The sequence below is a fragment of the Pseudorca crassidens genome, chromosome 4 (assembly GCF_039906515.1).
Source record: "Pseudorca crassidens isolate mPseCra1 chromosome 4, mPseCra1.hap1, whole genome shotgun sequence".
Lineage (NCBI taxonomy): Eukaryota > Metazoa > Chordata > Mammalia > Artiodactyla > Delphinidae > Pseudorca > Pseudorca crassidens.
Genome location: NC_090299.1, coordinates 104432559 through 104444570, shown reverse-complemented (window position 1 = coordinate 104444570; position 12012 = coordinate 104432559). Strand labels below are relative to the sequence as shown.

The following is a 12012-nucleotide window of genomic DNA, read 5'->3' as shown; positions in this document are numbered from 1 at the left end:
AGAATTTCATGTAATTCCATATTCAGAAATAAAATACCATAGAGGTTAAAGTAAATTGAGGTACCACTATCTTGTGGTATTAGGTTGCTAACTAAATCCTAGAATAGAGAGCACCCCAACACTCACCTACAGTGAGGCTACTAACCTAATTTACAGTCTACTGAGAAACAGAAAGGCTACTTACTGTTCACTGCAACCCACTCATTTAGATCTTCCCCCTCAGGAAGCATGACAGCCATCCGGAGGTTTCCACTGCCCAGTGTGGCCTCTGCATGCTTTAAGAGCTCATACTGGTGAGAACCCTCTGGTATGTTCTTCTTTGGTTTAAACGTTTTAGAGGAGCGACTACCACTATGAATAGAAAAGAAGAAAAAGGCACATCAGTGTTTAAGGCATGACTTTCAATAGGGTCTACTATACTGTATTACTGCATAAAATAACAGCAGTGATCCTAAAAGTCCACAAATAAACAACCCTAAATTGTATCAGCTACATTAAATCCCGGCAACATCACTGTTGTAACTACTGTGTTTGATTACCCAAAACTCCTACAAACCTTCTCTACATTCCCTACTGTAACTCCAAAGGAGAAAAAGAATTTTTAGCTATAACTAATCCAACTAACTAATCTAACAATAAATTACTGATTCAGTAATCTATAAAAACAAAAAAGTACTGGGGACTTCTCTGGTGGTCCAGTGGTTAAGACTCTGTGCTCCCAATGTGGGGGCCTGGGTTTGATCCCTGGTCAGGGAACTAGATCCCGCGTGCAGCAACTAAGAGCCCGCGTGCCACAACTAAAGATCCCAAGGGCCGCAATGAAGATCCCACACGCCACAGCGAAGATCCTGTGTGCCACAACTAAGACCCGGTGAAGCCAAATAAATAAATAAATAAATATTTAAAACAAACAAAAAAAAGTACTTCTGTGATAATCTTCAGTCATTGTATTCCTTTTTACCCCTATTCTAAGTCTCTCATCCTAATACAAATAATTTGTTTCCTTTGTATAAAAACATAAAGATATAATTTTATATCAATGAAGCACAAAAATCCTAGAGCAAGAAAGAAAAGCTACATGTGCTTCTATCCAATTATAGGAAGCAACAGCAATCTTAATCCAGAATCCCAGGTATGCAGATAAGTAGCTAGACATTAATATGGTTGCTCAAATTTCTAAATGTGTGTATGTATACACAAAGAAATATATTTTTTAAATGAATCAATGGAAACTCACCTTAGAAATGGTTTTAAGAGTTTTTAAGAGACGGATTCTTCTGTTAATGCTGGCAAATTCTTTTTTTTCTTTAAAGAGATGTTCAAACGGATAGCCCCTTTTTTTATATATAAATGTATTTATTTATTCACTCATTCACTCATTCATTCATTCATTCATTTATGGCTTCGTTGGGTCTTCGTTGCTGTGTGCGGGCTTTCTCTAGATGCAGAGAGCGGGGTCTACTCTTCGTTGCGGTGTGTGGGCTTCTCATTGAAGTGGCTTCTCTTGCCGCAGAGCGTGGGCTCTAGGCGCACGGGCTCACTAGTTGTGGCTCACGGGCTTAGTTGCCCCACGGCATGTGGGATCTTCCTGGACCAGGGCTTGAACCCGTGTGCCCTGCATTGGTAGGCAGATTCTTAACCACTGCGCCACCAGGGAAGCCCCAATGCTGGCAAATTCTTATCAAATTGTATTATATTCTAGTCATCCATTCTCAATACTCCCCTGCTCTTCTTATGAAAAGCAACAGATAGGGAAAGAATGAATTAGAAGAGGCTGGATAAGTAGGAATTATCTAACGTTTAATGTTACTAAATTCATACTACCGTTAGCATTCAGACATTTGAACATACGAATTTGAAAATTAAATTCCAAAGAAAACAGATAAACAATAGTTATACTTTCCAAGCTCTCCAAAGCTTTTCACTTTTAACACCCTTCTCCCAAGCTTAGCCCCAAGATCTCTGCTTTTTTCCCCAAGATAAAGCAGTAGTTCTTAACCCTGGCTGCATTTTATAATCACCTGAGGAGTTTTCAAAAAATATTGAGAATCCTGAGAGAAACTAAGAATCTACTTACTAGTCAACCCAAATATCCAATTCAAATGACAGGTATTTTTCACTTTAAGATGATGGTATTCTCATTTACATGGAAGTCTCTCAGGTGTTTATTTAGAGTAAAGTGATGCTCCTCAACTCTAACCTTGGTCCCTCTCCCTGCCAGATATCTCTACTCAGCAGCCCAGGATCTCTTTACAAACACTAATCGGATGATGTTACTCCTCTGCTTAAAGCCATTCAGTGGCTTTCCACTGCACTCAGAGTAAACCCCAAAGTCAATATTAGACACAGGGTCTGGACCCACACTAGAGTGTGGAAACTCTTCTTCAGTTTAATCAGATAATGTATTAAATGCCGAATTCTCTCCCAGCATCTCTAAAATGTGAAAACGTAGAAAAGGTCATTATGCTTACCAAGCTGGAAGCTTATTTCATTTTCCTGCTCCTTCTCATCCTTTACCAAAATTTAGTGTGAGAAATAAACTTCACCAATATTTTTTACAAAAAGTCATTTTACTAATTTATGTATGATTAACTACAAAAATAGCTCTCCTAACATCAATCTGGTGCATGTCTTCAGGCCTAGTGTTAAGTACATTCGCTTTAATTAGCCCACTGCTGAGACTGGTGCAGCAACTGAGGTGACAAGCTGCTCTGAAAAGGGCTGGCAGAGTACATGAGAACAACAAGGACATCAGCTGTGCTTGCATGCAGGAGGGTCAGAGCCTCCTCTGCTCCCCTAAACCACCTATTTATTCAACCACTGTCCCTTCAAGTTTTAGGTTTCCAAATGTTTTCTTGATTGATGACCCACCCAGAATTGGTCTTCCACAAAGCTAAGCAAATATACCTCAAAGACCTAATACTTGGGTAGAAAGAAAAAAAAAAATCTGAGTTTGATTTTGTAAAGGCCAGTTTTGACACTTATCAGCTGTGTCAAGCAAATTACCCAACTTTCTCGAGCCTATTTTTTCTTTAATAGTGAAAGCCTAGTAACAATAACAAAACATTACAACTACCTGTATCATAAAGAGCTGCAAAATGAGAAAATAATAAAGGTGAAAAAAGTTTCTAAAGCTGTAAAATGCTGTGCAAATGTTAGTATCCTTCCTTTTTCTGAACCAGAATGACTCATAGTAAAAAAAAGAAATGGTAGTGCAATGTACAAAGCTGTATTCAACCCCTATTCCCATCATTGTCTCCTAAGACTGGGGAAAATATAACCTTACTTTGGAAACAAATGCTCTTACACATCAAGTTCCAAACAGAATTTTTAAAATGGTTTTTGGTGCTATTCCCATGTCACGGTTCAGGTGATCTCAGAATAATCATGGGGCTGGGCGGGAAATCAAGAAAACAAGGCGCTAGTCCTCATTTTGCTATTTTCTCCTTATGTTACTTAGGAAACCACAAATTATCATCTGGGCTTCAATTTCTTTACTTTGTTTTTTGAAAGTCTGGAAAATAACTTTTTACAAAAGGGTATAATTTAGAGATGAGATAATGTTTATAAAATGTTTTTAGTTCCCTGAGGACTCCCTCCTCGGTTCCTCATTTCCATGTACATTCATACTTCCAAAATGCTTTCAAGTCCTCCATCAAATTCCCCTTCTTTCTGACCCTTCTGCTTTATTCAGGCAGAATAATTAAGCATTTCAGTATTCTGATTTTTTAAATGTTCTTTTTTAAAACTATATTCAGTTTTTCTTCAACTACCTGAAACTTCAACCAGGATGCACCCTACCCTGGAAGGGGTGGTGGTTCAATCCTGCTCCTTATTCCCATGTCAAAAGATTAAGAGAGTCCTCAAATTCAAAAGTACAAGTACCAAAGCATGTACACAAAAATCCTCATCAATGAGTGCAAGTTCTTAAGGTAACAATGTATGTGGCCAAATGCAAATATATCTCACATGACAGGTTAAGACATTTGATGCAAATATTCAAAAACATTTTCAATAACAGAAAGTATGTAGCCCTCCCACCCACCCCACCCCCTCAGAAGAAATTTCTGTATCAGAAGAATCTCAGAAGAAATATCTTGTGTATCCTTCCAGAGAGTCTTTGTCTATACAAGCATAAGAATGACTGTGCCTGTTTTATACAGTTCTTGCATACTATAGTATACTAAATAATGTTTTTCACTTAATATATCCAGAATATTGTTGTGTATTAAGGTAGAAGTATATCTACTTTATTCTTTTTAAAGACCAAATAATATTTCCTTATATAGGTATATAATATTTTCAATCACCTACTGATAAACGTTTAGGTTGTTTCCAGTTATTTGTTACTTCAAACAATGCCACAGGGACTTCCCTCGTGGTCCAGTGGGTAAAACTCCACACTCCCAATGCACGGGGCCCAGGTTCAATCCCTGGTGGGGGAACTAGATCCCACATGCGTGCCGCAACTAAGATCTCGTGTGCTGCAACTAAGACCCAGCGCAGCCAAAAATAAATAAATAAGTTTAAAAGAAAAACAAAACACTAAGATTCCAAGAGCGTTTTAAACTATAAAAAACAAAACAAAACAAAAAAACAATGCTGCAGTAAGTACCCTCATATTATGAAAGATAAATTCGTAGAGATAAAATTGCTGTGCTAAAGAGCACATACATTTTAAATTTTTATATAAGGTCTATTTTTTCCCCAAAAATAAGTTGTACCCTTTTAAAACCCATTAACAACGTATGAGAGTAGCTATATACTTTTTTGGTCTTTGAGCACAGGGATTCAATTGCTAGTTTCTCTTGTACAGTTCCCAACAGGGCATCATAACTGTGTGAGAGTTTAGAGCTTTCTGATTAGAATGTAAATGTGACTGACAATTCACAGCATTACCCTGAGGTCTTTTCTTTCCAAATAAACATCCAGGAGTCAGGTTTGTTTATTCTAGTCCTCTTACTCATATTTGAAGGACAATCAACTTCTAGAGCAAGACAGGATGGCTTGACAGGTAAATAACTGAGTCTAAAGGGAAAACTCTGAACACATATCCCTTATAATTAGTCATCCAATTTGATCACCTTTTGTAAATTTCAAAAGCATCATTTATTTCCTCTTTGAGTCCCTAAATAGATTAGTCCACACTGTGACACCTACATTTATTCTCATAAACCATTTCTTACTATCTCAACACAGTCACACTCATCATTACCCTCAATTTTAACCCTTTATTGTTCAATCCAACTATCAACAAAATTGATATTTTCTAAGTTGGACTGCAGAATCGTAAGGCTGAAGGAATTGGGGGGGCAGATGTACAGAGAACTCAAAACAGGGGCACTGGTAAGGGTTAGAAGAATACAGATGTGTATATTTTGACACTGAAGAACATGTCCATATATTCAAAATTAGAAGTAAATTAACATCAACTTATTTGTGTCAATAACTCCATACCTTCAAAGTTAAGTGACTTACTCTGACCACCTAGCTAAATTAAATGGCAGAAGTGGGACTCAAAAACAGTCCATTATCTTCAAGTTACTTAACATTACTAAGCCTCAGCTTGGAATAATAACATCTACCTTACTATTGAACCCTGTGGTAAGAACTCCACTAATATTAGCTCACTTTGTTCCACCTCTAGGTACCAACCTGATATTCACAACAGTAGCTCCTTCTATAGGTCTAAATCCAATACTAGAGATCAGATACTTGATAAATACTTGTTAATTGATAGTTCCAGTCAACTTCAGGCTGAGAACTCCTACACTAGGATAGTAATGATGATAATTAATATTAACTAATATTTACTGCAGGCCTTGTACTCTTTAAGTATTTTACATGCAATATCCCATTTAATCTTCATAACTCTATGATGTACATGCTATACTTTATTTTACGGGTAACAAAACTGAGACTTAAAGTACTTAAATAATTTGCTCAAGCTTATAATATTGGTAAAGTAGGAGCCAGAATTTAAATCTAGGATTTAAATATTTAAAGCCCATTCTTTTATCCACTAGCCAACACTACATGATGCTTACCTTTATTTTCTATACAATTATTTCTATTTTCTTCCTCTATCACCAAAGTTTAATCAAGTCACTTATGAAACAACACAAGGCTAATTTGTCCTGAAAGTGTCATTAGTAGGTACATTTTTAAAAACAATCTACAAAGTACCTAATTCCATTTCCTCTCTTCACACCTCTTCTGATTTATATGAATATTTACTACTGCCATTAAGGAAAAATACAATTTCACGAGAGAGTAATTTCCCCTAAAAGGTTGCCAAACACATCTGTACTTTCAGAAACACACATATGCACCAGTAAAAAATGTTAGAAACTGTCAAAATCAAGTAGAATGGGTTCTAGACATAATAAAGTCAAAGGCTAAAGGCTAAAAGCTATGAGTACCAAAAATACAATCTTGATTCAGAAAGTCAGCAATCTGAACAGACATATCTATAAATACATTTTTACCTTACATCCTTTTAAAATCACTAATCACTGGTGGTGCTGTTGCTGTTATTGTTAATGTTACGAGAGTAAAAAAAAAAAAGAAACCCTCAATATTTCTGGAAAGCAAGAAAGAAGGCTAAGAGAAGATCAGAAATTGAGGAAATCTGGTAAGATTAAAAAGTTGATGAGATACAGTGACAGTGAAAGTCTGAAAAAAACCTAGCCTAGAACGTGCCCAGTAGAAGACTCAATGAACATGCCCAGTAGAAGACTTACCTTCTTAGTGAACGTAAGAGTGGTTCCCACTGTGCTTCAAGCTCAGAATCTGGACTACAGGAAAGTGAAAGGACTGTAAGAGACTCTTCAGGAATTATATAGGACTGTGATTCAGAGTCTCTGAGCAAGTGAATCCCAATACCCTCCTCTGCTGACCTTTTTCTGAGCAGTAGGCAAGTGGCAGCAGGTATTTAACATTAGGCTAAAGCTCAGTGCTTTCAGGACGAGCAGGTTCCTCTGTAGGCAATTTACTAAAATTAAAAATTCTCTTCTGTGAAAGACACTGTAAGGCACACAGACTAGGAGAAAATCTTTGCAAACCATATATCTGATAAAGCACTTGTATCCAAAACATACAAAAAGTTCTTAAAATTCAACAATAAGAAAACAACCCAAGGAAGAAATGGGCAAAAGATATGAACAAACCCCACCACAAAAGATAAACAGATGGCAAATAAACATATGAAAAGACAGTCAACATCATTTGCCATCAGGGACTTGCAAACTTAAACGAGATACCATTACACACCTATTAAAGTGGCTACAAGCCAAAAAACTGACAATACCAAAAGCTGATGAGGATGCAGAGCAACATTCATTGTTGGTAGGAATGCAAAATGGCACAGCCACTTTGGAAGACAGTTTGGCAATTTGCTACAAAGCTAAACAGAATCTTTCCATACAACCTAGCAAACCCACTCAGGTATTTACCCAATTGAGCTGAAAACCTATGTCCACCCAAAAACCTGCCTGTGAGTGTTTATAGCAACTTCGATCATAGTCGCAGAAGTGGGAAGCAACCAAGATGCCTTTCAATAGGTGAATCAATAAACTGTGGTACATCCATAAAATGGAATATTATGATCAGAGATTAAAAAGAGACAAGCTATGAAGCCACAAAAAAATAAAAAACAAAACCATGAAGAAGCCGTAATTGAATATTGTTAAGTGAAGAAAGTCAGACTGAAAAGGCTACACAGTGTATGATTCCAAATACAAGGCACTCTGGAAAAGCTTTAGAAACAGTAAAATAATCAGTGCTTGCCAGGGGGTCAGGGGAGGGGAGGAGAGATGATTAGGTATATTACCAAGAAAACTGAAATTTATGTCCACACAAACTTGTATATTAATGTACACAGCACCATTATTCATAAGAGCCAAAAAGTGTGAGCAGCCCAGAAGTCCATCAACTGATGCATAGATAAATAAAATATGGTATATTCATACAATGGAATATTATTCATCCATAAAAAAAGAATTAAGTACTGATAACATGTTATAACATGGGTGAATCTTGACAATATTATTATGCTGAGAAAAAAATTCAGACACAAAATATGAAGTATCACACTTTTTATGATTCCATTCATATGAAATGTCCAGAATAGACAAATCCATTGAGACAGAAAGGAGACTAGTGGTTGCCAAGGGCTGGAGAAGAAGAAATAGAGAATGACTACTAATGATACAAAGGTTTCTGTTGGGTGTGATAAAAATATTCTGGAATTAGTTGTGATGGTTGCACAACTTTGTGAATATACTAAATCCACTGAATTGTATACTTTTTTTTTTGGCTGCAACACGCAGCATGTAGGATCTTAGCTCCCCAACCAGGGATTGAACCTGTGCCCCCTGTAGTGGAAGTGCAGAATCTTAACCACTGGACCACCAGAGAAGTCCTGGACTGTATACTTTTAAGGAAGAATTTTATAGTATGTGAATAACAGCTCAACTTTTTTAAATGTTTAAAGAAAAACCTTTACTATTAAAAAAAAAAGGAGCCTCCCAATAACATTCCTCACCAGTTCAATAAGTCAGTTTCTTTCATCCATTTATTCACTCTTGCATTCCTTCATCCAACTAGCATATTCTGACCACCTACTATATTCTAAGTAGCACTGTTCTAAGCCCTGAACAAGAGAATCTCTACTTTCATGGTGGGGAGAGGAGGTAGAAGAAAAAGTAAAACCAACAAAACACTACTGGGTAGTGGTAAGTGCTATGATGTAAATAACAGAATGATGTGACAAATAATGTAATGTGACAAGGCACTATATTAGGTTAGATAGTTAGAGAAGGCCTCCCTAAGGCCAGAAAGACAAGAAGAAAGAATCAGCCATGGAACGATCTGGGGAAGAAGGAAGAGCATTCCACACTTATAGGATAAACTAGCACAAAAGTGACTTTTTCAAGGAAGAGGGGTTAAGAAGGTAATGGTGATGAAGGCAGCATGAACGATGGCAACAGTGGTATAAGAAATCAGAGTCTTGTAGAACCACACTAGCTAAGACTTTAGAGATCAAAGTATGGAATTTAGATTATCATTTTAAGTATAAATGTGAAGACTTTGCAGATTAAAAAAAATGGAAGTATAACATGACAATTTAATGGTCTAAAAAAGATCATTCTAGTTGCCATGTAGAGAATGGACTGGGAGGAGGGCAAAAGTAGAAACAGAGAAGCCAGTTACGAAACTACAAAGAAGAAAGAATGAAAGAATGATCGCTTGGACAAACAGGGACAGAAAGATGAAGCCAGATTCCAATATTTGTAGGTAGAACCAACAGGACTCACTTTGGATTTCAGAATTTGTGGAGAGTGGTGAAGAAAAGACCATCAAGAAAGACTCCTAGGTTTTTAGTATCAAGCAGGTAGAAAATGAGCCATTTATTGAGATAGGTCTGGGAAGATGGATTTTGCACAAATTGAGATACCTATTAGACATCCAAATGGTTAAGTTAGGCAGGCAATTGTACCTACACGTCTCAGGTTCAGAGGAAAAATAAGATTGAAGGTAACTAATACTCTTGGCATTCTCACTGGTTAGCACAGTGCCAAAAGATGCACTAGTATATTATTAAAACAAGTATTTTATAAGCTATGAGAAGTCCTATAGTAAAGAAAAGTGCTTATGGTTTAGCTCAGGGCTTCCCAAACATCTTTAGTCATGGAAACTTTTCTTCCACATGTTAACATCTTGCTCCTTAACACACATTAGGGATCACTGCACAAGTATATTAAACTGCTAACTGCGTTACCTCTCAATCTTCAGCATATTCCTAACACTTCAATTGTTTAAAGTGTAACTCCATGACTTCATGCAACAACAGGTAGAGGGTTGGTCAATTCGCTATTTATTTAATACCCCATAAAATTTTATAACCTAATCCTTAGAAAATAAAAAGCACTTCACAAGCAAAGGCCAATTAGTTTCTACATCTGTGAAGTTATGTGAGGCATAATTTTAGCTATAGATGAAGACACTAAAGTTTAATCACTCATCTCCAATCACACTCTGAGCTTCTAAGTTGTATACAGACTGCAATTTCCTTTGCCCAGAACTGAATTCATTATTCAGTAAATAGGTACTAAAACCACAGGAGATTTTAGGAAGTGCCCATAGTTGAATATCTAGGTGATTTCCATGCAACAACAGTAACTGCATTTTCTGAATCCTCTACAATGCGCCGGACTGTTAGAAGGAAGAAACCAAAACTTGCATATGCAGGGCTCAGAATGAGCATCAACCTGCAACTGAGTTGGCAGTAATTCCAAATATACTGATATTTCAACCAAGAAACACCCAGGGAGCTTGAACATCACTTCTTTTATAAAAACTTTTCCTAACCTTCCATGAAAACCTCTCCATCCTCTCTTCTGTCTCCTTGTAGCTTAAAACACCTGTAACACATCTATGTGTTTGTTCTCTTTCAGATACCTCTTTTGAATAGGAGGCTGTGGCCTCTTCATTTTTGTAACTACACTGCTCAATGTGGTATCTGGGATACAGAATAGGAAAGGGCAAAGGATTTGGAGTAAAGACCCAGTTTCAGATCCTGTCTTCATAACTTACTAGCTGTGAAATCTTAGATAAATCATATAACTTCTCCAAGCTACAACTAAACACTGGACATGACATCACCAATTTTGCAGGACCATTATGACAATTAAGTGAATGAATACATTTAAAGCAGCTTAATTTTTTAAAATAAGTTTTTACATTCTTTTTTTAACATTTATCTATTTTATTATTTTTTTGGCTGTGTCAGGTCTTAGCTGCGGCATGCGAGGTCTTCGTTGAGGCATGCGGGATTTTTCATTGCAGCATGCGGGTTCTTTGTTGCAGTGCCAGGCTTCTGTCTAGTTGTGGCGTGCGGGTTTTCTCTCTCTAGTTGTGACACGCAGGCTCCAGGGTGCATGGACTCTGCAGTTGTGGAGCGTGGGCTCCAAAGCACATGGGCTCTGTACTTCGCGGCATGAAGGCTCTCTAGTTGTGGTGTGGGAACTCAGTAGTTATGGCGCGTGGGCTTCGTTGCTCCATGGCATGTGGGATCTTAGTTCCCCGACCAGGAATCGAACCCGCGTCCCCTGCACTGGAAGGCGGATCCTTTACCACTGGACCACCAGGGAAGCCCCTAAAGCAGCTTAGTTTTAAGGTAGCTCTCACACAGCAAATGCGCAGTATAGGAAATGACAGCTTAAAAATGCTCAATGAATGAAGGACTATATGTATATGCATTTATACGTATACACATACACACACATATAGATAATCATCACTTTATCCCTGTATTAGTCCATTCAGTCTACTATAACAAAATGCCACAGACTGGGTGGCTTATAAACAACAAAAATTTATTTCTCACAGTTTTGGTGGCCAGAAGTCCAAGATCAGGGTGTCAGCATTGTCAGGCCCTCTTCCGGGTTTCTGACTGGCCACTTCTCACTACCTCCTCATATGGTGGAAGGGATTAGAGAGCTCTACGAGATCTTTTACCTAAGGGCACTAACCCCAGTAATGAGGGTGGAACTCTGAAGACCTAATCACCTCTCAGAGGCCTCACCTCCTAAGACCATCCCATTGCACATTAAGATTTCAACTTATGAATCTGGGCGGACACATTCAGACCATAGCAATCTCCCTGCCATACTTCTACTAATCCATAAAGGGTCAGATTAAAACAGTACCTCCTCATGCTTACTCGTTTTCATTTTTCTTTCTCGCTCTCACTAGACTGTGAGTTACTCAAGAATATGGATCATGTCTTGGTCATCCTTGAATCCCGAGAATCTAACAAAGAACCTGGGACATAACAGGTTTACTAATAAATGTTTATGATCTTAAATAATGATACTGAAAGGAGAGAAAAATCTTGTTCTTATTGCAAGGAGCAATTGTTCTCAGTATTAAAGAAAGGGATTGACCCATCATCTTTATTTGGTGCAACAAATCTAAAAGATTTTAAACTACAGCAAAAGAAGTAACAGA

General features: G+C 37.5%; 1 protein-coding gene across 1 annotated transcript in view; it reads right to left on the bottom strand.

Annotated features, from left to right (window-relative positions):
* Window positions 1-12012, bottom strand: part of MOB1B (MOB kinase activator 1B) — a 59792-nt gene that overhangs the window by 22823 nt on the left and 24957 nt on the right. Inside the window, exon 2 of the mRNA XM_067736210.1 lies at window positions 185-351. Within this exon, the coding sequence (XP_067592311.1) occupies window positions 185-351 (167 nt within the window). The remainder of the gene's footprint in view (window positions 1-184; window positions 352-12012) is intronic.